Genomic DNA, 26,862 nt, shown 5'->3' on the forward strand with positions numbered 1-26,862 from the left:
AATTTCCATTTAATATTCCTTCCCCCTCACCCCAAAAATATTCCAGGCCAAAAATGTCACTTCTGCTTGTGATATGATTGCCATATTCCTTCCAGCCCTCACAGGATGAAAAAAAAAATATTTAAACAAGGAAAAGTGGCATCTCTGGCTACTAGAAATTGCTTACCCCTGGTATCTAAAGATGAAATGTAATGTAGTTCTATCAAACAATTCTAAGTACAGATTGATAGGTATATTTTTAATTATTTGATAAATTTGGTTTTTTAATTAGACTTGTTTCAAAGACTTGATTTGCAAAACTCATATGATAATTTTCCACAGTATTTTTGAAACTTGGGGCAGAGTCATATATGAAACCATCATTTTGTTGTGCGCCTTGTTATAAAACAAACAAAAAAGAAGGTAAAGGGGAGAACTTACTAAAATGAGGATGTATGTTGTTAACACAAGTTATTTTTTCAACCAAGTTCTAATTATTGCTTCCAAAAGATGGAACAGAAATGCTTGTATTTTGCAAGCAAATTCACTTGATCTCTAAAGCACAAGATGATGAAACTACTATTCAACAGCTAACTAGAGGTCTGGAAGGTTGCTCACGATGATAAATCAACGAAGGGATCATATAAAAGGATCAGGAGGGCCTGAAGGTGACTACCTCTTGATGTCTCTCCCACTGCATCAGAATAGTTAAAAGATATGCCTAAGAAATCCCTTCGATGTAGAGGGGCCAAATACATGAAGAACAACACAATTAAAAGAATAATGCATTGTTTCACCGGCATTATCTCTTGAACTTAATGTATGTAATCAGGAGTCCTGGAAAATGACTGATTTGGCAAACAGTTCAAAAGGAAAGAAGAACAAAAACATTTTAAAAATAGAAAAATTCTATACTGCTCCTATTGCATGAAAACCTAAAGATCTTACAATATAGCAGCCACTTAATCAGTTTTGGTAGGATAGCCATCACACAAGGGGCATGCAAACAGCCAGAGTTCATTATATTTTGCTTCATGGTTAGTGCTGTTGATTATTCATGTAGCCGCTCTTAACTTTCTCAAACAATTCAATGTTCACCCAAAGAAAACCATACTGCATTGGTTTTGGAAGAGCAGCAGGTATATCTACACATTCAGCACACACCAATAAAGAAGTTGTCATATTATGGGATAATTTAAAAAAAAGAAGAAGTTCCTGTGCTTCACTGTCAATCCGGGGTCCCATGAATCATGATGTCCCTTGACGTTTCTGTTGTTGATTTCGGATGACCTCCAACTGTTTTTTGCATTGCTGGTAGTAGGTGGAGAGACTTTTATTTTCATCTAAAAGCTTTTTATGCTCTTGTACTAGACGTGATGTATTTTGCTGGTCTTTTTCATCCTGGTCCAGTTCTGCTATTAGTTCTTGCCTACATTAAATAAGAAGGTTACTTAATTAATTCACAATATTAACAAATATTCAAAGGCAAATTCATTGGTAGCTAAATGCAATAAGTAGATTCATTATTAGAGTGCCAGAAAAAAAAATCCACTAGATGCGTGATATACAGGCTGGATCACAGACCCATTTAGGTGACAATACCTCTTTTTGCCTACATATTTATGTATATGAAAGCCTTCTAAATTTTTAATATCTGTTATTTTTAGCCAGCACAGCCAATGACAAGGACTATAGGAACTGTAATCAAGAGTAACTGGAATACAACAGACTGCTATGCAACATAACATATTCACATATTTTTTTCTGTGTGCATGTAATCTATGTATCCAGTAATCTATGCATAATGCAAAATATCTGACAATAAAAGTGGAAAAGGAATACTTATTTTAACAGCAGAAGTCTGTTGAAAAATAGAAACTGTGACAATTATTGTTTTGGCGTATCTAAAGATACCCATCCATGTTGCAATGTCCCAGCATCTTCTTTTAATATGTAGTTTTACATATGTTTAATTTGGGGAGAGGAGGCTTGTATCTTGTATCTCTTTGTGTTTGTCTGTATGAATGTATGCGTATATCCTTCCTCCTGTCTGAACCCATGGTGTGAAGAAAGACAGGATAAAGTAATAACTGCCTCATTGAAATTATGTATGACACAGAAACATGGGAAATCATAACACAATCAAAGTATTATTGTGAGTAACATTATCTTGAGGTAAATGGAGAGATTCATTTTATGTAATGACATGAAATACTTACATTGCACTGAACATAAAACAGAAAATATTTTTCCTATTATATCAGTGAGCAATTTGTGTCCCTAACAACCTTCAACACTTTCCTATAGCTTCACAAAACTGCTAAAAACGACACCTAACTAACGACGCAGAATTATTTTGGTGCACATTCGGGTTTTGTCATTTTTACACCATTCCTAAAATAGCTTATATTCTATGGTGAGACGAATAGTTGTTTAAATAGCAGAAGCAAGACTCCTTATGAGTGTCCCCTCATTTAATAAACGATCTAAACTTTCAAAATATTTTAAGTCTCTATTTTAGAATACTAAGTATTTCTAGTAGATCTGCACTGAATTATTTCATTTTTCTGTAGGACTCCAAGGTACCTTGTACACAGTTCACTCTTAGGCCATGTATTTTTGGGGACCTACTTATGAAAACCTACTTATATAAGTTTAATGAAGAGAAGGAGAAGGGGGGACATGATGGCAGTGTTCCAATATCTCAAGGGCTGCCACAAAGAAGAGGGAGTCAAGCTATTCTCCAAAGCGCCTGAAGGTAGGACAAGAAACAACGGATGGAAAATAATCAAGGAGAGAAGCAACCTAGAACTAAGGAGAAACTTCCTGACAGTTAGAACAATTTATCAGTGGAACAACCTGCCTCCAGAAGCTGTGAATGCTCCAACACTGGAAGTTTTTAAGAAGAGACTGGATAGCCATTTGTCTGAAATGATATAGGGTTTCCTGCCTGAGCAGGGGGTTGGACTAGATGACTTCCAAGGTCCCTTCCAATTATATTATTATTATTATAAAACAGGAAATACTAGCAAACAGTCTGAATGCTGAACTCTTTCTTCACTAAGAGTCAAAAGTATTTCTGCTACTATCAGGCATACATTAATATAATATAAGATTGATGGTTGAAAGAGAATAAAGAGAACTGAGGAAAATGTTATGAAAATAGTAAAATAGTAAAAAGAATTTCCTATTTAGGACACCAAGGATTCATTATGAGTCTGGAGACAGTATCTCACACATGAGATAGACTAGCCTTCCTGAACCTGGCACCTTCAGACACAGTCCATCTTACTATGAAATGAAAATGTTATAGTAATTGTACTACATCAAATTTATGAACAAATTACCTACATGATTGAATATATTTTAAAACTTACTTTCTTTGCAGCAATAAGGCAATTTCTGTTTGAACTTTCATGTATTCTTGGGCCATTTTACAGTGCTGTTCAAACACAGCCATAGATTCTTTTGAGTTTGGACATGGTGCTAGAGGCTGAAAATAAAATCATACAGGTTAAAACCGAATCAGCTGTTATAGAAACATGTAAAAACATGCAAATATGTTTTTAATAAATTATTCTAATTCTCGGAAGCATGAGAATTAAACTTTGTCCATAATATATCTTATTGAGAAAACAGCAAGCAAAATAAAGATATTAATTAATGAAAGATCCAGGCAAAGAATATCAGATGATCTATACAAAATATAATGGTAGACAAGCATGCTGCTGTCTGAACCTTTCTGCAAAAGATAAAATATAAAAAATATAAAAAACAAGAAAAAAAAGAATTAAAAAGGAGAAAATAGGGGATGCGAAGTTGCAAATGAATAATGAAAAGAGAAAAATAGAAAAATAACAACTTCCAACTTTTTCAATAGTTACAAATATAGAAATTCAATATTACAAAGTATTTCTTACAATCATAAGCAGTTCTAATTGTCAACTCTCAAAATTAATATAGTATTTCATTTGGCTTTTAGCAAAAAGTCCCAAAGTAGCTTCCACATAGAAACAAAGCTAGACAAAGTCTTTCCTTTTGAACTTGTCACTCTTGAAGAAATGCATTTTAGATGAACAGCTCTCATTGCAGGTTTCCTGTTCTTTCCCTGGGATGCAGCACCATACAAATGCCAGGGAACTGTGTTGAGTATTGAGTTCAGACTGTGAGATGCATTGTGGCAATGTTGGCATATACAACCTGATCTTGGGACGTGTTAAATTAAAAATTCATTGTATCAGGTCACTAATTCTGACTTAACACAGGAATCACATTGTCAATAGTTAGCTTCTATGCCAAGCAAACTAATTAAAATTATGCACTCCATTATTTTTTTGTGATGTAATATGATGACCTCAAATCAGGATTGTATTACACATATAAATTAATATAAATATCCAACGAAATCTGGCAATGAAATAACACAGTAATTTACCTGCAACTGATGATCTAATGTAAGATATGCCATTGGGATGGAGTTATCAGACCCATTGGTATCTGTTGGAAAAATACAGATATTCTGAATTGTAGTGTTCAAAGACATGCTAGGCACATCTACTTGTCCTCATATTGTGTAATGGTACATTCACAGATCTACCGTAAGTACTTGTGCTAATTAGCAACTAAACTACTATAATCATGTAAAACAGTATGATAGCTGACTGAAGTGCTGCAATGACGAATGTACTAAGTTAGTACATTAGGTTATTTTTTGTTACACCAATGATATTTCACTAGATGCATAATATAGATCTAGTTACCATGAAGGATTTGCTATGGTAGAAAAATAAAGAGCTAGAATGGTAACTGAAGAAGATAGATAAAGGGAAAATATAAGATATTGAAGAGTGGTTTTCATTTTTATCTGCACCTCACATAAGGTATATTTTATTTTAAACATACACAGTAAGAACATGCATCTTGGTAATAGGCATAATACATTAATTCCATTCTAATATACATATATTCAAATGAGTTTGTTCTTCTAGGTCAAAGTATATTTTAACATGCAACATACACTTTATGGATTTTATGTTGTGAACACAATTTTTTTAAGAACAAAAAAAATATTTTTTTCAATGGCAGGGCTGTACATGTTGCTAAGTAATGCAAGTTTCTTTAGGAAAGAGTCAAAAGCAAGGCCATATCTGAAATTTTCATAAGAACATCAGATGTTTTCAGCAACTGAATCTGGTAGTATTTTCTCAAAGCTGTTTAACAAGCATTTATCCTAAAGATATTTATGGGGAGAATAAAAGGGCAAATCTAAAATTAAGAATGCTTGCCTATCAACCTGTACATTTGTCAGGATTCTATTTCTTTTCATACTAGATTTCATACCTGTCAATGGAGAAAAATTCATGAGCATTGCTTTCTAGTACGCCTTACATGAAAACACATACAATTATCCTAATTCATCTATCAATGTCTTTGTTTATTTTATAATAAAATACAATGCATTCAGAAAGTATTCAGACCCCCTTCGGTTTTGTCAATTTTGTTACGCTGCAGCCTGATTCTACAGTTGTTGAAATTCATTTTTTTCTCATTAATCTACACTCAGTATCCCATAATGACAAAGTGAAAACAGAATTTTAGAAATGTCTGTAAATTTATTTAAAATAAAAAACTGAAATATCACATAGGCATAAGTATTCACACCCTTTGCAACAACACTTGTAGAATCAGGCTGCAGCATAACAAAATTGACAAAAGTGAAGAGGGTCTGAATACTTTCTGAAGGCACTGTAGTTTACCAAGTATACTGAAATATATTTTGTAACAAAAAGTAAACACCTAACTTCAAAATTTGGGAGATAACTTTGCAGGTTTGCTTAAAATGTCCTTTCATTATCCAGCACCATTTGAAAAAGGGCAGACCAGCAGGCAGGTCAGTCCCCTGATAGCATCTGCCTTATCACCTTTCATGATTATGAGCAGCAATGAAACTCTTAAATAGTATATGATGGCACTTGTCATTACTTTTTTGCACTCTATTTACAGGGGTGTGAAGCATACAAGAGCCAAACAAAGATGGTGCCGCTGTAGCACTATCCTCATTTATCCCATGAGAGATGCTCAGCAACGTTTATCAACAACTTTATAGTTACCATCTAAAATTGTAATTTCCAAACCTGGTTAATATAAATTACCGTGTTAATTACCAACACTCCTTAAAGCATTAAATGATAAACAACTAAAAGGTCAGGAATTGTTTTACCCGCAGAATCATCAGGGGTCCATGGTAGATTACGAGCAGGCTTTTCCGAGGTTGGTCCCGAGGTAGTGATCATTCTCACACTAGGACTGGATGATCTACTGCTGTTTCTGCTTCCCTGTAGCAATAATTAAAAGTAAACAAACTCTTTACTATTTACGCAAATGAACGACAATACTGTAAATACAAAGTTCTTCTGTAGATTAATTACTCTCACAGAGATTTTGTTATCATTACCTCATCTAAAAATAAAACAAAACTGTGATCCAATGCAGACATTTTAGCGTCCTTCTATTACAGGGGTGTCAAACTGCCGGCCCCTGGGCTGGATGCGTCATGCTGAAACCACGCCCACCCCATTTTGATACTTTTTCTAACTATATAATACAGTTTTTAAAATGCTTTCATTTTCAATCATGAACTAATACAAATGAGATACTCTGTATGAGACACACATTCATGTAAGAAATATCATTTTGTAACGTTTTAATTTATTTCTTATTTCCCTTAACCACAAAGTCCTAGTAACCTTTTCAATATACACCAATGCTTGGTATTTAGCAGTAAAGAAACAGTTTAACAACTGTTAAACTAATCAAAGATGTAGTTCTAAGCATCCTTATTTGACACAAGCCTCACTGAACACATATGCATATATTTCAAAGAGAGGAAGATCAAAACTTTACTGAAACCAAGAAATACATAGTCCACAACAGTTTGATAACCATAATATCTGGCATTCCAATGTGTAAATAATGTAGTCTTTTAAATGTCATTTACTTAGAACTAACTCTTGTATATCTTTCAGTGTATTATTAACAGAATTATAAATTTGGTAAAGGCCAAGCTGAAAGAAAAATGCTTACATACATACATACATACATACATACATACATAGTTAATTTAAATGGACTTCCTGTAAAGGAAAGCTTTCAAAATTTACATTATATATTAACAATCCTAGTTCTCCTTAGATATATTTATATATTCCAATTTTTAGATATTCAATTTGACAGGTGACATACAATTCTTAAATTTATAAAATTCAGGCAATTTTAAATGAATCGTCCACACTGTGTATTTACCTGGTTGGAATCGGTTCCAGCTACACTAAGATCTTGAATGGATCTGCGCCTCTGCTGTCCATTACCTGCTAGGATCACAAAGAAAAAGAAACCACTGAATTTACACCAAGTGAGAATGTTGCAAAGAGTGTGTACAAATCCAGCAAGGAGATAAAAGAGTCTGTTTGTATATAGGAAGGAGAAGGGAGAGCAGAGACAGCTGCCACACCCACCTACCCAGCTTGTCAACAGAAAGCATATCCTAATGCAATAAATCCTCCATGAATAGCGTCTGCACTTTTCTTCACCATCTTCTGTTAGTTGTGCATTAACAGACTTAATGTTGGATGGGCAAGTGTGGGAGTGGCTTTAGCACTGACGATGACATCTATTTCAAGGGGATTACGTTATGGGGATTTCTCATGCAAGGTTGCCAGTTATATAGTTTCTTTGCTTAATCAATGAAAAAGTGCAGCTTCAAAAAAGGTTTTGGGGAATGCCAATTTGATTTCTGTTCAACTCGTGGAGCTCCTAGATTTCTTGTTCGATAAAGAATCCATTGCACTGATTGGATTCAATGTAGAAAGAAATAGCTCTTCAAATCTGCACTGAAGTTTTAAAAAGCTTGCTTTAATTGCAGCTCTAAATAGCATCAAATGTATTAAAAAATGGTCAACAGATCCAAAAAATAAATATTATGACTGACAAGGCAAAGAAAACTTTCTTGGTGTGTAGATTTTTTTTTCTTTTTTGCCTTTTAGTATTATAATGGTCTTTGTTCTTGGGATGTGATATCAGCTGTCCAAAAAGAAAATATCCCAAAGTTGCAATTAACAGCTGACATAACACTCTAGAAACTTAGTCTTTGAAGACTGTGTTACATAAACAGGCCAGTGGAAACTCTTCCAGCAAGGAATTAAATTATGGCTATCATTTGCATAATTGCTCAGTGTCCCTCCTACAGCATTTTACAATGTCCAACCTCCTTTTACTTAACTGAAAAATATTTTTAAAATATTCTATTTAACTTTTAAAATATGTAAAAACATTTTACATCTTAAAATTAATAGCTTACTTTTTAAACTCATCTATTTTGTGTAGCTATTTTTTAATTTGAATAAAAAATAAATGAGATGAAGGGAATAGAAGCTTGAATACCATAAGCAATTGAATCTCTTTCTTTTTAAATAAACAGCATGTTGCTTAATATTTTGGAATGTGTCCAATAGATGCAAGAGTGGAAAAATATGTTTTTTCCTTTGTTATCCTCACATCTCTCTGTCCTCTAGAAAATCCTCTCAGATCAAAATGAAGTTTTGCACAAGGGTTCCTCTTTATATAAAACAATAATTCAAGATGGGAATACTCTCAGATCAGGTAATTTTGTACCCAAACACCAATCAGAAGGGAGTTCTGATTTCCAGGATAGGGTAATACTAATATGAATACTTCCGTGTTGGAAACACTAAAGAGCTTCTATGGCAAAAGGATTTGCCCAGGGCAAGCATATCAAACTGGCAGCCTATGGGCCAGGATGCATCCCGCTAAAATTGTGCCCACCCCATTGCCGGCAATGGGGAAAAAGTTGCGATACGTCGCATGACATCACGAGTTTGACATGCCTGGCCCAGGGGGATGACTGTTGCCCAGGGGGATGACCAGTTGGGGGCTCCTTTCACATCCCCACAAAATTGCCCACCAAAGTGGTATCCATTTATCTACTTGTGGTTGCCCACTTTTGAACTGCTGAGTTGGCAGGAGCTGGACCGTGTGACAGGAGCTCACCCTGACCCAGGGCAGCAACGGGTCTTGAGCATGAGGCTGTTGATTGTCAGCCCAGTGTTTTAACTTCGTGGGTCACTGTGTTCCTTTCCAGGATGAGGCACTGAAGAGCTACCAGAAGGACAAGATGGGTGGAAAAATGAAAAGTGAAATATTGATGGAATGGGGTATCTCTTACTCTTATAAGCAATCGGTTTAATCAGTGAATTTTCCCTGTTATAGAGTAAGGCTGTGCAGAGCTTTGAAAGTATGAATCGGAGGAGATTTAATCAAACTATTTTTTCAAATGCAGGCTCCAAAGTATTTAAGGTGCCATGTTGAGTCAGATGCCCTCAAATCATTTTTGAGAACACTAAAGAAAATTTGGAGAGAAGGTTTTTTTTTTCTGTCCCCTAGTTGTGAGTATGAGCAGCTTTTTACACATTTTTCCGCAAAAGATTTTTGACAGAACAAAATACACAAAATAAGTACAAAAGCTCAGGGCTTTGCAACTTGTATGAGATTTTAAATTAGGATTATGCTTTCAACTGTGATTTCTTGATTGATTAAAACTGTGTTACTTTTTCACCAAAAGGCTAAAGCAATACATATTATTGACTATGTGGGGAAATTTGCATATAGGTTCAGAGTTTTTGAACTTCTGGAAAGTATCAAGAAGTATAAAGAAAGACATGTACTCACATTTTCAGGCAACTAAATCAACACCCTCTCCCAAATTTATATTTTTTGATGCATAAAACAATCTTTTATTACAGCAGTAGATCATTAGCAGAGCTATGCAAATGCTCTGCGGTCCTAGCAATTCAGCACGCCTCAAGGTAACTAATCAGTAGTTCATTAACAGATTTACAGAACCTAGCAATTCAGGAAAACCCTCCATTGGTCCATTACTAATATAATAATGATGCCCACAATTACTCATTCTAGAAATAGCTCAGCTGAAATAAATTTGTAAAAAGTAGCTGGAATATTCAAACTGAGTTTGGATTAGTAACATTTTTGAATTCAGAGAAACTAAGGTAAGGATTGCAGAAAAACTTATCGTGCTCACATAAATAATAAATATTAATAATAGATTAAAATAGAATTTATAAATGAAAGCATATATTTTCATTCAGGAAAGTTGTGTTAGGTGCAGCTGAACTGCTTTAAAGGAGAAATTCAAGCCTACATAATGAGTTGAAGCAGGTGGTTAGGCTAAAAGCATTTTCATTGCTGTTAACTATTACAGGCTTTTGGCAAAAAGCTCAAGCACAGCCAAACAAACAGAATATCTATACAGTAAATACTTGTTGCTCCTGAATCAATGGTAATAGTAATAGTTGAGGAATCTGACTTTGAAAGCACAACTTTGTATACTATAAACTTTCAAACACATATTGATCTAACTTTGAAACTGATTTTATTTATTTTAATGTTTACCTATTGAACTTAAAACAAAGGTATTAATGCATCCAAGATGATTAAAAATAAATATTTCAAGTCCATCTGATTGTACTATACAGGGGTAAGAATAGGGAAATATACAGAATTAATGTTTCAAGGCTGACATATTCAGATGGGTAGCATATAAATTTAATAAATAAAACTCATCAGAATTTTGGAGCCTCTTTTCTAAAACGATTCTTATACTTTTAGAAATGGTTCCTGGAGTCCCCCCCCCCCAAAATTGCTTCTGGTTAGGGGTCATGTATATAAAATACTGAACAATTGAACCTGCTAGGAAAAACCCATCAATGTTAGTATCTATAAGTAATCCATGACTTATGATGGCAATTATGACATTCTGCTGCTAAGCGATAAAATCATAAATCATAATGGCACTCCCTGCAGTCCCAATTGTCATCATTAAGCAAATCCCATGATTGTTAGGTGGATCGACTTCCTGCCAGCTTCCGACAACTAATTTTGATGGGGAAGCTGGATCAAAGTTGCAAGTCCCAGATAGCATTGCTGGGGGGGGGGGAGGGAAGAGGGAGAGGAAAAGGGAGGGAGAGAGTTTGTGGTAGGCTCAGGGAGGGTGCACAAGGTCCAAGGAGTTGCGTGAGATTTGGAAGAGTGTGTGAGGGGTGTAGGAGAGAATGCATGAGAGATGTAGTGTGAGTCAGATGCATGAGGGTACCAGGAATTATGCAACAGGCACAAGTCAGATGTGTGGAAAGCATGGTGAGGGCTAGGTAAGGTGTGAAAGTAGGACATTGACTTTCTGAGGAAGCCAGCAAGGAAAGTTGCAAATGGTGATCATGTGATTGTCAGGGCTGCAACTGGTCTTAAGTATGAACTGGTTGCCAAGCCCCCAAATCATGATCACAGTTTGCTGGGTGGAACTCTGAGAACTGGTTGTAACTATCAGTTCAATGCTGTCATAATAGTTGCTAAACAAATGAATGTTAAGATGGGAATTACCTGTATATATATATATATACATACTACATAAGTGTGTATATGTTTGTTTACCTGAGATGGTAAGATACTTCCCTAAAAATTTATGAAAGGGTTTATTTATTGTTGAAACATTTCATTTAGAAGTTACAAACTACTCGCCAGAGTATTATGATGCAGACCAGAGGTGGTGGTGATTTTGTATCTTGGCCTATTTAAGTATTTGCAGATGTAGACATGTAAACCATTTATATATACATTTTGTAATTTATTTGCTGCACATCATATATTTACTTTAGTTTATTAATAATTATTAATTATAATAACATAGCTTCCAATTGTGAAATATTTAATGTATTTACTTCTGAAGATTACTTCTATTCAATTCTAACAATGGTCCTTTGTATTAAAAGTTCTTTGTATAAACTTTTTATGCTCATTTAAATTTATGTATGCCTAAATTACCAGGACTATACCAGATTATTATAATATTTAGCAATTGCACTCCTGCTATACCTAAAAACTATCTGTCTGTCATCTGCCTGCCTATTTATCTCCACCCACCCACCCACCCAAATAACCACCTACCTATCTACCTACTTACCTACTAATCTACCAATGTACTGTACTTATTATGTTTGTCTTTCAGTCAAATTTATATGACTGCTCAACTCCATAAAGACTCTGGATGGTGTACATTAAAAACAGTGTAATACTGAAACAAATAAAAATAACAATATATGTCTAGGAAACATTCAGACTATAGAGTCCTGTAAGATTCTCACCATCCACCTTAATCCAATGGCTGGGAAAAAAAGCCAGGTTTTTAGGGAGTTTGCTTTTCAAACAGGAATAGAATGTCCAAGAAAACTCTTAGATTGTGCCCCAGTCCCAAATGGGGACTGGACAAAAACCATAATCTACTACTCAGGACAAAAGATGGAAAACATCTGGGATTAGGGCAGTGGTTTTCAACCTGTGGGTCGGGACCCCATTTGGGATCGAATGACCATTTCATGGGGGTCGCCAAACAACGCAGACCGCCATTTTTTCCCCTTTTCCTTAGCTGTGCTACTCCTTTTATTCTATTGGCTTTTGAAAGCCAATAGGAATTGTCCAGGCTGTCTCTGCCCTGCTGAGCCCGCCCAAAGTCCCATTCTGCAAACGATGCTGCACCAGTTGAGTAGTCCTCGACTTATGACCGGTTGGGGGGTCGCGGCATTAAAAAGGTTGAGAACCACTGGATTAGGGGCACTAATAGTTAAATTTATGTGGTCTTGCTGGATTGAACCTGAGTCTATTCTTGCAAATCTAGATCTTCATAGCTTCCAGATAGTAGGACAGAGATTGATTTTTATCACGTGGATAGCCAGGGTCAAGATGTACAATCGGATGTCATCAGGATATAGATACCTAATCCAAAAATGACAGATGACCTTACCCTATGATCTCATGTTAAACAGAAGAATGAAGTGCATTGAAATCTGAGACTCCACAAATAAGGAACCTCAGGTTCAATTCTGCATCCTTTCCAACCCCAACTGGAATTGCCCACAAAAAACAAACCACAAATCACTATATAGTCCCACAGGAAGTTCAGAAAGATACCATGACTAATGTTATTGAAAATTAAGAGATCAAAAGAAACCAAGACGGTGGCAATGTCCTTTCCCAGTTCTATCAGAGGCCACTGACAAGCCTGTTCAATGTCTCTGTGTACACTTCATATGAAACCCAAGGCACTCTAAATAATCCTTTTCCTTCAAAGTTCTCTGGAGCTCCAGCCTGATCACACTCTCACTATCAGAGAGGAAAAAGATCAAATCTTTTTACATTGAAACCCTCCCCCCCAATCTTGCTACATATTTGTTCATAATTATGAAAGATAATTATTTTTGACCAGTGAGTAATCAATCACCCAACAGGAGCAAAAAGTATTTAAAAGTTTAGTCATTACTCCAGCATTTGTGTCAATAGAGTCACACAGCTGGCATGCAATACCTGGTTTGATGATCTCTGGGACATCCAGAATGTTGCCAAATGAAGCAGTTTTACGATGGCCTCGTTTAGGTTTGGAAAAGGCTGAAAAAACATATATACACATACAATACACATGCAAACGACTATAATGGTAACACAAATCATTCAGACTAGAATTGCTCTTTTATAAATTTAATTTGGTTAAACTCATGCAAGCAAAGGACATGCAGACTGAACTGCATAGCTTTCCATTCATGCTTAAAACAGTAAAGCATTAGTTAAGAGCAACATTCATAACTAGGATCAACAATATAACAAAATACATTATTAGTTATAGTTAGAGACACAAAATTTAAATGAACAGAGTAGAAAGAGTAACAAGGAAACAACAAACCCTAGCAATGAGCGACTAGAATTTTTTACTGACTGCCCTGTAAATGTATATTATATGCATAGAGATAGCTTTTCACAGTTTGGGAAGCAAAATAAATGTAGTTAACTAATGTAACTCAACTTCTTTAAAAAAACAAAATGTAAGCTACATACAGTGGTTCAAATATTTTGACTATAAATTTTTGAAAAATTTTGAAAATGATTACATTCAATATTTTTGGCATTTTAAATGTAATCTAATTTGTTTCTCTTGTGAAAGAGGCATAATCAGCCATTGCCATAGCATTAAGGATAGTATCACATAATTAATAGATTTAGGAAAGAGTAGATATAACTGCTAGAAGTAAACTCTGGAATTAAATACAGCTGTTGATGATACTAGGTAACATAAAAAGATATACAGAAGAGGTGATGTTTAAAAATTAAATTAGAACCTGTTCTAGATTAGGCAAATGCTATCAATATGGCAACTGATAAAACATCTCCTAAGGGAGTCCTAACATGACCTACTAAGAACACTTTTTTCTGGGCTGGTGGAATGGATCTGAATAAAGATTCTGGACCCTTCAGTTAAAGATATAAGGCAGTGATGGTGAACTTTTTAGAGACCGAGTTTCCAAACCGCAATCCAAAACCCACTTATTTATTGCAAAGTGCCAGGGCCACATCAGCATTGTGGTTCCCTCAGGGAGCCCTCTGAGTGTGGCCCACTGGGTGGGCATGGCCAGGGTAGTCACAGCAGACTGGGTAGGCATGGCCTCCTTGATGCTCTTACACCTCTACTCGAGCTTGCTATCCGACTGTTTTGCATGTTTTGTGCTGGGCAGGGCTGTTGCTCCGGGCGGCGGTGGCCTAATGGGCCTGAGCGAGCTGCTAGTAGTGGTGGTGTGTGTGCCCACAGAGAGGGCTCTGAGTGCAGGCTCTGACATGCGTGCCATAGGTTCGCCACCACTGATATAAGGTGAATTGCTTTACTCTCAGCAATTTGTAAAATAGCACACAAGTGAGATTTGCTTCTTCCACTGGTCTTTTAATATAATATAATTTATTCTTAAAATATTCCAGCTACATTTTTTTTATTTATTTGGCAAATCTGAGCATGTTTTTTATTAGATAAGCAGTATTCAAGAAACTTGTTTCCTTACGGATTTATATGAATATAAATCCTTTATCTGGAAATTTCTCCTATTACCGTAATTATGTTACTTGTTTATGTTGCCAAAACTGTCCAATCTTAACACTAAAATACTGCTTTTCATCTTTGTTATCTATATACCACCAATGTCAGAGGTTGGTGTCAAAATGAATAAGAAATCAGAAACAGTTCCAGTATATATATATATTTGCTATATTTTTCTTAGTGAGTAGTCACATCTTTTATATACTTTACAACAAAGGTAAACGATAGTTGAGATATTTAACAATTGTCTGGGAGCCACAAAATGTGCAATGCAGTTGGACTTCTGATATGAAGGGGTAGGGCTAGAAATATATATATATATATATTGGGTTTTCTTTAATTTTCACTTCTCTGAAACCCACTTGTTTTCTCATTCTTTAAAATATTCTATTTTCTCCTTCCCATTCAGCAGGCTGCCTTGAGAAGGTTGGATCATTTAATTTTGCCCAATTTAATCAATTACAAACAGGATTTGATTAAGAGATGCACCTGATACAAGGATCACTGGTTGATTGCTCAGGAATGAAGTATGAAGACATTCTACGTATTTACCCACTACTGTTACGCTTAGAATAAAAAAAAAAAGACTAAATCTCAGTGATAGGCATTTAATTAACCTCTAGAAAGTTTGGCCAATAGTTCATTAGACATAAACAACAGAAAAATTACTTCATAAAAAGAAATGATTGCTTATTCAGGGCACATTAATAGTTTTTGAATGTCAATCATTGTCTATCATTTAAAATACACTACACAGATTGATAAGACTATTATTATAAACTAATTTTGATTTTTGTTATTGATATGATAGCCTGTAATTTTGAGCCTTATTAACATTATAGCCATCTTATTAAGGCATGTTTATGTTATAATAAATTCACATTAGAAATACATAGCTCTTAAATTGAAAGAAATTGATAAAATTGTCTTATAATGGTACACTGCCTAGAGTCACTTCTTGTAATGTAGGCAGCCATATAAATTTGATCAGGCAATTGACAAATAATAGTGAAATATGACCAACCATTTGCAAAATTAAAAATGTTATACAAAAACCATAATCTACTACTCAGGGACAGAAAGAATGTGGAAGACGCCTGGTTCAATAGAAATATCTTACTGACGCAAAAAATAGAAAAATTCAGTGCCCAAAAGGACAGGGACCGGTGCCATAGAGAAAGGTTTTCCCACGGACCAGAGGGGATATGGTTTTGAATACTGCCTGCATCCCGAGGATGGAGTTTTGCTTGTTTGTGCAGCCCGCTTGCTGGCATGCTGCGGACCGGAAGTTGGGGACCCCTGTATTATACTACAGAACATAAACACTCTAGTACCATCGTTATTTTATAATATAATTCAAACATATACCTTCTTCAAGCATTTTGATTTTGCTTATTTCTGATGGAGCAAAAATGAGATTTGGCATTTTGGAATGTTACTCCAATCTTTGCCTTAAACTCTGTTTTTTTCCCCCCATCAAGTTTCTGGTCTCTGGCTCTCATCATTTTGCTTCTGTGACACTGGCATTTAAAGGAGAATACTGTAGTCTTAAAAAAAAAAGTTATCTGGTTTGCAATTCATATTTCAACTTTGCAACAACTTAATCTCCTTTGAGTCTGACTGCTTTGTTTTGGAGAGATGTGAGTATTATGGGGTGGCAAGTTTTTGTGGCAACAGCCATGGACTGTAGCTATTGCGCAGGAACACAATATGCTCTCAAAATGCCAAAGGTGCTCCTAAAAACATTTGGGAAGTTTAAAAATAATACCTTTACCTGCAGAAGCAGCAATTCTTGCTTCAATTTCTGACATGTCAGCACTCATTCGCTTGCCTTCTCCTGAAACATGAGTTGACTGTGGTCGCCCACGAACATCTGACAAGCTCTCCACACTACTACCACGAGACGGAGGTAAACTCAAACGGCCCGATTCTCCCTGTAAAAACAAATAATTGTACAGATTTCAGGAATAAACAAGAAGAGCATATTTAGAATATTTTTTTCACTTTTAATACTGAAAATGTTATGAAAACCTTATAAATATAACAACATAGGAAGAGAAAAGCTGTAAGGGACCTTTCAACATTTTGCAATCCTACATATTATTACAAGAAACCTGTGCTGATATATACTGTCTTTTTTTTAATTCTAAGCTTTAAAAAAAGTCATGAAGATTCTTAATATCATTTATATCTGGGGAAATCTTCTTCTGCTTGTAGGGGTGGCAGGTTTTTTTTAATATGTTCTTTTGTTGCCAAAAGGATCACGATGGATAAAGCAAAGTTTTTGTAATGTTTCTGAAATGGGTGAAGTTACGATTTCCTTCTGTGTTTTGTGGGAATTGGAAGAAGGTTTGGGTGGCTAAGGCCAAATAACAATAGTAGATAGGAGGTTACCAAAATTATGACAGTCTATTTTAAGGATGGAAAATGATATTTGAGGGTGCCATCCTGCTCACAACTTTATAAATAAAGGATTATCATACCATTTTGCTTCTAAATAAATTATCTCAAGTACAAATTTCTACATTCTTACCACCTGCTTCGCTGAATTTTTCATCTGTTGAGCCAGTTTTGTTTCCAAACGTTTAATGGTGTCATTTGTAGCAGTTCCTTGAAAATCATTTGCTTCTATGTTGATATCACTTTTGTTACTGGTGTTTGTGGAGGTCATGTCCATAAACGAACCTATGATTTTTAAAAATATTTTGGTTAAATTATGATTATGTGCTTTTAAAAAACTGGCAATATTCTCAATGTCCCCATAAACGATAAATCTCAGCCCTGCAGCCCTGTAGCTTCTTCTACTAATAATGTGTTTTCTTGCGAGTAAAAGGTTATCTTTCCTGGCTTAAAATTAAAATGTATGAGTTTGATATCTGGAACATATAACCCAGTGTTTCTCAACCTTGACAATTTTAAGGCATGTGGACTTCAACTCCCAGAATTCCACAGCCAGCAATGCTGGCTGTGGAATTCTGGGAGTTGAAGTCCACATGCCTTAAAATTGTCAAGGTTGAGAAACACTGATATAACCTGATTACCTGTACTAGTAGCAGAGTTGCTTTGGCCTTCATCAGAATACTGACAGGGATACTGTAGAGGTTCATCAGCTCCTGGAAAATACTGCAATGAAAGAAGAATATATTAACAAAATCTTGTAACTTCCCTTATTACAAGGACCAGTTTTAAGAAAAGTACCTAAAAGCTGATATGCTCAATTTGTTTCCAAGACAATGCTGTAAGTTGTGATTTAATCAATGAATTTATTATTTAATAATTATAACATGAAAGCAATTACCAGAATAAGCAATTACCAAAAGGTACTTAATAACAAAAAGGGCTAAAATATTATTACTTTTTGTTTTTAAATCAAATGCAATTTTTTCTTTTATCTACAGCACTGAAAAAAATGATATTTATTGTCTATCAATAAAAATACACTCTTCTTCTAGTATGGCTACAGTGAATTAGACATTTCTGTTTCTGTACAAATGAAAAGCTTCATTTGAACAAGGGGACCTCTGGTTAATTTGCCTATCTAACCAAGATCATTTTATTTTTCTGGCTTTTTAAGGAGCCACACTTTTAAACACTTTTTTGGATTACAGCACCAGAAGTACACTTAGTTCAGTGGTTCTCAACCTTTTTAATGCCGCGACCCCAACCGGTCGTAAGTCGAGGACTACTCAACCGGTCGTAAGTCGAGGACTACTCAACTGGTTCAGCACCGTTTGCAGAATGGGACTTTTGGCGGGCTCAGCAGGGCAGAGACAGCCTGGACAATTCCTATTGGCTTTTGAAAGCCAATAGAATTAGACTCTATTCAAGAGAGTCTATTCTATTGGCTTTCAAAAGCCAATAGAATAAAAGGGAGTAGCACAGCTAAGGAAAAGGGAAAAAAAATGGCGGACTGCGTTGTTTGGCAACCCCCGTGAAATGATCGTTCAACCCCAAATGGGGTCCCGACCCACAGGTTGAGAACCGCTGACTTCGTTAAACAAAATCCATATAACGCTTGCCTGTTCTTCTTTTACTATTATTTTAGAGTAATTCAGAGTACTCCTTTTTACAGTTATGTCAAAGAAAGAAAGGGCAGGAATAAGAAAACAAGTCTGACTTTGGAACAAAGCACTAGATTGTGTTTTGTTTTGTGTTAACTATTTTAGGTCCCTCAGAAGGCCATGAAAGATTGCCTTCTTTCTACTCACTTCCAAAAACTTGTTTTCACTCTATCAAATTCATACCTTCTATTTTACATTTCTTCTAGAAACCAGTCTATTTCAGCAATATTTAACATTTAAATATTATACCTGCATCAAGTGTGTCATTATTTTGACTATTTCCTCCATGGAAGGTCTCTGTGAAGGATCTTTAGACCAACAGCGAGTCATTAAGCTCTCAATAGGTTTGGGTAAATTTTTTATCAGTGGTGGCCGTGTACCTATTAAAAATATGCAGTGTTTATAAGCAGTAACATTTTAAAGAATTATATGCATCTCCAAAGAAGTTATTTGGCTCTAATTTTACTGAACTAACCTATCCTTGAAGACTTAGGACAATAAAATATTTGGCTATTCTGTTTCCCTTTCCCACTTTACACATTAAAACTTGTCATAATCCTGAACATAAAAAAATATTTTAACCCTTTATTGAATTACTCATAATGAAGAAAAGACTAGTTTCCAAAACAAAATTTGAACTGAACTTCACATTCAAATGAGCAAATGCTGGACCTACTCTAAACCAGCAGTGCTTGCAATGCTTAACCTTCAGTCACTGTTTGACCACAATTCTTGTTGCTGGTCCAACTAGAATTAATGAAAATAGGAGTCTGATAATGACTGGAGAAATATACTTGTGTACTTGTTATGCATTCTTTTTCAAACTGTTACTCTCATATATGAAGAACAAAAATAAGAACAATATGACTATATTATAATATTGCTATATTATTATATCAGGGGTAGGATATAAGCACTACATTTCAAAACACTGAAGTATTTCAACCTTGAAGCAAGATGAATTTGTGTTCCATAGCTTGAGGAAAAATAGTTCTGTCCTATCCTCAAAAGAAGGCAGTTAGACTGCTCTGGCTGTGCCAATATTATGAATATGCTGTTTTCTCCCTCAAAATGTTTCTAGTTTAACCAATAGAGCAGTAGGGGACTGACTCCATCCCTGCCATTATTGGCTAATATTGGCAAAGGTGATAAAGGAAGAACACATGGTAGTTATAACAAACACCAACCCATCTATTTTTGTAATCTTTGAATGAATAAAGAGGGCACTATTTTTATACATGAGCATTATTTGCTGAGCCAGTTAGTCTCCTCAAGGGAGATCCAACATGGACATGTACGAATGGAAGATTTTGGATGAGGCTGTTTTGCCTCAAACTCAAAACAAAAGCCAGTTTATTAAAAAGTCTCTCTTTTTATATTTAGCTCTCCCCAGTATATACAAAAGCATGAAGATGGAGTATAAAATAAAATAACAAGAGGCAAGAAGATGGGCTTGCATTTCAATATTTTTTTTTCTTATTAAACTTTAGCCTCTGCTTTCTATGAAACTGAGGCAAAAAAATAACTTAGAACAATCAGATTTGCCACCAACATGTCTAGAGTGGCTCTTCAGAAGACCACTGAGACCTGTCAGTTTCCTCAGGTATTAGGGCAGGATGTTAAGGCAGCCCTACAACTGTTAGCCAAAGTTATACATTGAAGATGGGGGAGGCAAACAAATATTTTATATGCCCTTTTTTGCATCAGCACATTTAGAGTATTATATAGAAAATCAGTGGCAAAATTTAGCCGCAAATATTTCACAATATTAAAATTAAAATTTTAAAATTCACTTAAAATTTCAGCTTACCATTATGAACTGCCCACATGATCCGGAAAGCAGGACCACCAATCTCATCGAAAGGTTTTCTGCGAGTAATTACCTCCCAAAGAATAATACCCCAGCTGAATACATCACATTTTTCACTGTAATTGCTACCTGGAAATGATCATTTATACATTTAATAAAAAAAATAAACTAACAAGAGTATAGGTGTTCTTTTAATTATAATAAAAAAGTAAATTAATCTGTTGTAACCAATTTTATAATTGATTCTTCAATATACTATAAAACAGGTTGATTTAAACATGTGCTTTCCAACAGAATACATATGGTGTGAATCCAGTGACTTACATATTCATGCACACGTTGTTCTATGAAAAAACATCTCTATTTTTCTTCAATTTCACAATGTACAAGAAGAGAGGAACTTTATGATCATATGTGACTGATTGCCACTACAACCCTGTTTTATAGTAATACTGAATGCAATACCCCTTATACAACTTTCACTTGATTTAAATTTTACATCAATTAACTTATTAATAAAAAAAGTTTGAAAAATGTTGATTTCAAATATCTTATTTGATATTTTCTAGTATTTTTTTTTAGTTTTCTGGTATAAGAATTGAATTTTTCTTAATAAGAATATTACTTCTTTGAAACAAACCGGAAAAATATATTTACTGTTTAGAATTTAGCCAAAGGCACTTCAGTGCTAATGAAAGTTTGTAATTCAATAGTTTTGAGCCAGTATAATATTTCCATTCAGTGATTATAGGGCTACATATATGTATACATTACAACAGAAACAGATTCAATACTTCATATATAAGTCATTCTATTCCAATTATATACTTTAAATTAGGATTCTTAAACTGCATTAATTTAAATGGTAATCTTTCAACAATTTAAGTCACATCATAACTAGACAGTTGACTGTGTCTTTTCTACTGGCTTCTGAAATACCTTTGTAGACAACAGGGAAAAGTTCATCTGCACCAAATGAATCTCTGTACCAAAATTACTACAAAAATTACTAATGCTCATAATACATATGAGAATGGTAGTAAGCTTCAAATTACTTTGTTACCTTCAAAAACTTCGGGTGCCATCCAAGCAGCACTGCCCTTATTATTGGTCATGTGAGTCTGAATATCACAAGCTGTACCAAAATCACATATTTTTAAAACAGTCCCTCCTGCCACCAAGAGCAAACTGTAAATCAAACAGAATTTAATTACAGTATGTATTTTCCCAACAGAAGTGTTAAGAAATAGAGAAAATATTCTCTAAGCAATTTATGCACAGTGTCTGTAGATTTAATATACAAAAGTGAAAAGTAAGACTTTTACTGTAATTAAAAACAATATATTTCTTTTTAAAGGGCATAAATAGACAATCTTTGTTAGTAATTTGTAAAAAAAAAAGTCAGAAAAGTGAATTTGGGAAAACAGAGGTCAACACTGAAAAAATTACTTTGTGCTTTAGTGTCATAAGAGAAGGGAATTTTTATTCTATTGTGCAACATAATCAAATTGAATGGAGCTAAATTATACCCATTTGTTACTGAATGCAAAAACAAGTAACTGCAATGTATCAAGATCAAGACTGATTTTACAGGAACAACTATTTTTCTCCATATTTAATTTTAACCATTCATTCAGTCATTCATTCATTCAAGAAAATGTATATGCTGCCCAATTCATTCTCAGTGATTCTGGCTGGCTTAGATATAAAAAAATAAAACAATATAAAAACAATAAAAAAGCAATATCCTCCTTTCAGTGAGAACACCCCACCTGGCGACAATGAGTCATTTGATAGGTCCATCCCACTCTGTTTAAAATTATAATTTCATATTTTATTTTATTCTGCTTTTAATTTGGTGAGCGACACAAAAAATATGTCTAAGTGATTTATCCGAGTGTTAAATATAATAATAAAAATGTATTTCACAAACAAGGTAACTTTGCTTAACAGATCAGATGCCCATTGTTTTTAGCAATCCAGGCCAAAGTATAAACCTGAACAGTGTTTCCTTTGTAACTAATTCCTCCTTTCATATTTCAACTGAAAGACTGCCAGCTTGTTATCTAAGTCTAATGCATCAGTGTTATTAATTTTAATCACAATATTATAAAGTAACAAGCATTAGATCTCTTGCAGTTATTACAGCTGATTATCAAGTTTATCAAAGGTTGCTTGATAGTGAGACGGGCAGTATATAAATTTCATAAAAAAATAAAAATCATACCCCTGAGTGCTGGTAAAATATAGTAGATTATTTACATAACATTCAAATAACTTATATTGCATCTGAGAATTACTATTACAGACCACAATGTTCTTTCTCTAGGCTTATTAGAAAAACGCCTTTAAGTGTCTTACAGAGTTCTTGAAAACCTACTTTGGTGGTTTTAGGTCCCTGTGAATGAGTGCTTTTGGTTTCATGCTGTGAAGGTATGCTACTCCTTGGGAACATTGTAAACACCAACTCATTGCATGTGCAGCAGTATAATAAGGTAGAGGCTCAGCACCATGTAGGACTGAAAAACAAAGATACAAACTAAAAAGAATTTTATTGTACATTACAGGAGACATAAAACGGGAATGTTACTTCTGAAATGTGCTCCCTGACTTACAAAGTACACAGCAGAAGTAATTTTTGTTCCTATGCTTCTATAACAAAAATCTTGGGTGCACCCATCAGAGACCTCCAAACGTTGTTACAAATTGTAATGTTCAGTATGACTAAAAGGGAAAATGATTAAATGTGTGACCAGAAAAATAATCTGTTTATAATATATATATAAAAAAGAAAGAAAAAAAAATCTTAAAAACAATATAGGTAAATATTTAATTTCTGACTACCCCCTTCTTTGTATTCCAACTGATTTGCAATATCTGTTGAGCATGTTAATAATATTTGATTTATTTTTGTCTTAATCTCATTTGCTGCTGAGTCATCACTACAATGCCTGTCAGCCTGTCAACCCCAATAGGAAAAAAAAAATAGTCAGCTTTATTTTAAAGGAATTGTTTCAACCTGAATTGGGTAAAAATCTAAATCTATCCATCGATCTATCAATTTATCCAGTGTACCACTTGCTGCATCAGCCAGACCATGATGCTTAACAAAAGCTGTAAGTGTAACAATAAAATTCAACCCAGAACAGTCAGTGTCATTACATTATTATAATGAATAAGAAAGTTATACAATAATGCATTAACATAAAATGAGATGGCAAAACTTTAGGCAGTGTTCTGAACAATGCAGTTCAAAAATGATGCTTACCATTATAGAGAGAACCTCCTTCAGCATATTCCATTACGAGACATACCTAATGAGGAAAAAAGCACAAGCAAAGTTAGAAGACCAATTTATTATTTTTTTAATATGAAAGAAGTATTTAGAACAAGGATTCCTATGAAATACTCCCATCTTATTTTAATAATATATAATTCTGTTTTACTCCTGAGACTGTGCAGAAACAACTACATATACAGATTTGGTCAGAGCTGTAATTGTTTCTTTTTTTCTTCTTCTTTTCTGCTTTATTCAAGTACATAATTGCATATGCACATTAACACATATTAAAAATCATGATAATACTCTTGTGACCATCTACAATATGTTTCAGTCATTAACATTTATGCATGCTGATTAAGAAATAAATTTAAGCAGCTCTTCATTTAATTTAGAACCAGAATAGAATAGCGAAACACTGATCAATAAATCTGTAGAACAAAGGTGGAATGGAAACTGGAAACCTGTATATTTCAAACTGAATGCGAAAGGTCTGCTTTTCTCATAAATGAAAAACTCAACTTAGAATATGTAAATAAGCCAAATAAAATTAAAACAGGCACAGATATTTTACTTAAATAAAGAGACTGTGGAGTCCAAAAGTTGCTACTTACTGGATTTAAACAAGCTCCATATAACTTGACGATATTAGGATGATTCACACGTGACAACTGTCGAAGCTGAAATTTTAAAAAGAAATGTATTTAAAGTTCTCTTAAATAAAACCTTTCTTTATATAAATGATCATAAAAAGCAGTTTAATGATATATAATATTCTGCACACAAATAGGAAAGAGCAGCATGTCAGTTCCATGTTTAAATTAGTCAGAGTGCATTGGCTAATACAGAAGCTACCTTTTAAAAAGAATTTCTGAAAAGTTCCTGGGCAAATTGTCACTCTCTAAGAGGATATGGATATGCTAATTCATCAGATGTGATTGTTAAATGCCTATGATGATACTACCTTGGTTTATATTTCAATTCAACAATGTTCTCTATGATTTTCATCTGCCATCAATCTATTATCTTCGCTGGGAGCATATCATACGTAGCATCAGGATATAATCAACAGGATCTATACTTGATTCCAGAAATATATTTATCAGTTCTATCTTGGGAGAATGCTGTAGTACAATTGCTTTATAAACTACAGCATCACATAGATCAGTGTTTCTCAACCTTGACAATTTTAAAGCATGTGGACTTCAACTCCCAGAATTCCACAGCCAGCAATGCTGGCTGTGGAATTCTGGGAGTTGAAGTCCACATGCCTTAAAATTGTCAAGGTTGAGAAACACTGACATAGAAAGATTCTCCTACATCCACAAATTTCCAACAAAGAATTTGGAAGACTAGGAATACTTGGCTTATTATCAAGAGGAAATGATAGATCATATGCCTTCTTTCAAGTCCAGATAATTTCAAGACAGCCTTTCACTTCATTCAGTACTGTATTTCTGATTCTGAACTTCTGCAAACTCAAGTACAAAGCAAACTTCTGGAATGGGCACCTTTCAGACTGCCAAAAGATTTAAGGAAGGAGTGGCTTCATTCCATTATTTTTTTGAGGCATTCAGAGTAACAAAAATCCTTCTCACTATTTTTATGAATATAAACAAAATTGATTTTTGTCTTCTATAATGGAAAAAAGTTAAAGTATGAATCCTTACTGTGGCTGGGGAAAAAAAAAGATACACTCAGGCGATCAGTTTTGACTTAGATCAAATCAAATGTACATTTATACCTAATCAGATCAACAGCATACTGTGTTTGGTTGATGCTGAATTTGTAAGCTTAAGATGCTAAAAAGAGATAAGTGCCTCAGATTCAGCAATTTGCTTCACATAAATTTAAAATAAACTTTTGCACAGATGGTTTTATTACATATGTATATATGTATTAGAGTTGTGAAGTTTCAGTTTTGAAAGCAAAAAAAAAAGTTTTTTAAAAATAGAACCATAGATTCCATTTGCAGCTCCTTAAACCAAGAATATCTGTGTCTTTTCTGCTGCAGTATCTGCCCTCTAGAATGATATCCTTGTAGAGATCCAAATGGGCCTCATTCAGGAAGTTTTTAAAGACCTCTAGCTATTCTCCCAGACTTTGCATAAAATGAAGACAGAGCCCCTGCTGGATGTATTTTCTTTTATGTAGTATGTGGTTTCTGGGACAGTTCATTAATTCTTTTTGAGTGTTTTTTTTTTAAAAGACAAACACTAGCCAAAAGACAAACACTGACTAGCCAAAGCTGCTCTATGAGCTCTATATTTCTGCCTCTGCACGTCCTGAAACACATTTTACTTTCAAATCCAAAGCACAATATAATCCTAATCCTTTTAAAATATCAATTAACTTAATGGCATGATAATAAAGTACTCATAAATATTAGACAGAAAGGAACAGAATTTATTGGATAGCTTTAAGTGTAAGATGTATGCATTAGTACTTCCTATCAGAAAGTTCTGCCCTAGAAGTCAACCTAAATATATTCAACTTTTTTACTGAATGTAATTTTAAATAATGCCTCTGCTCAATAACCTAAGAAGCAATCGCCCTTTGAACATACACTTCACATTTGATGGAAAGGAAGTAGCTCACTCATAGATGTTAAGCAGTATATAAGCAACATGATTTATTCCTAGTGGATAAGCTGCTTGAACAATTTCAGGTGTACTTGAAAATTATGATTATGGTGATCCTAAATGGAGTCACTGGAAAAATGACATTTGTTATT

At 34.4% G+C, this 26,862-nt stretch overlaps 1 protein-coding gene across 8 annotated transcripts in view; it reads right to left on the bottom strand.

The window, feature by feature from the left end:
- Positions 1-223: 223 nt before the first annotated feature.
- The window catches only part of MAP3K7 (mitogen-activated protein kinase kinase kinase 7), a 32,208-nt gene continuing 5,569 nt past the window's right edge, over positions 224-26,862 (bottom strand). Inside the window, exons 3-17 of one of the 8 annotated variants that reach the window (XM_039343142.1) lie at positions 24,743-24,808; positions 24,117-24,162; positions 23,229-23,367; positions 21,912-22,036; positions 20,849-20,977; positions 19,288-19,418; positions 18,019-18,100; positions 17,514-17,662; positions 16,746-16,911; positions 13,426-13,506; positions 7,282-7,349; positions 6,200-6,314; positions 4,415-4,476; positions 3,357-3,472; positions 224-1,408 (exon numbers count right to left, since the gene is read on the bottom strand). In XM_039343142.1, the coding sequence (XP_039199076.1) occupies positions 1,228-1,408; positions 3,357-3,472; positions 4,415-4,476; positions 6,200-6,314; positions 7,282-7,349; positions 13,426-13,506; positions 16,746-16,911; positions 17,514-17,662; positions 18,019-18,100; positions 19,288-19,418; positions 20,849-20,977; positions 21,912-22,036; positions 23,229-23,367; positions 24,117-24,162; positions 24,743-24,808 (1,656 nt within the window). In that variant the 3' untranslated portion in view covers positions 224-1,227. Of the gene's footprint in view, positions 1,409-3,356; positions 3,473-4,414; positions 4,477-6,199; positions 6,315-7,281; positions 7,350-13,425; positions 13,507-16,745; positions 16,912-17,510; positions 17,663-18,018; positions 18,101-19,287; positions 19,419-20,848; positions 20,978-21,911; positions 22,037-23,228; positions 23,368-24,116; positions 24,163-24,742; positions 24,809-26,862 lie in introns of all 8 variants that reach the window. The other 7 variants (XM_039343140.1, XM_039343139.1, XM_039343144.1 and 4 more) reach the window with 7 other exon arrangements.

This window comes from Crotalus tigris, unplaced genomic scaffold (genome assembly GCF_016545835.1).
Source record: "Crotalus tigris isolate CLP2741 ecotype Arizona unplaced genomic scaffold, ASM1654583v1 scf7180000017833.3397121, whole genome shotgun sequence".
NCBI classification, from domain to species: Eukaryota; Metazoa; Chordata; class Lepidosauria; order Squamata; family Viperidae; genus Crotalus; species Crotalus tigris.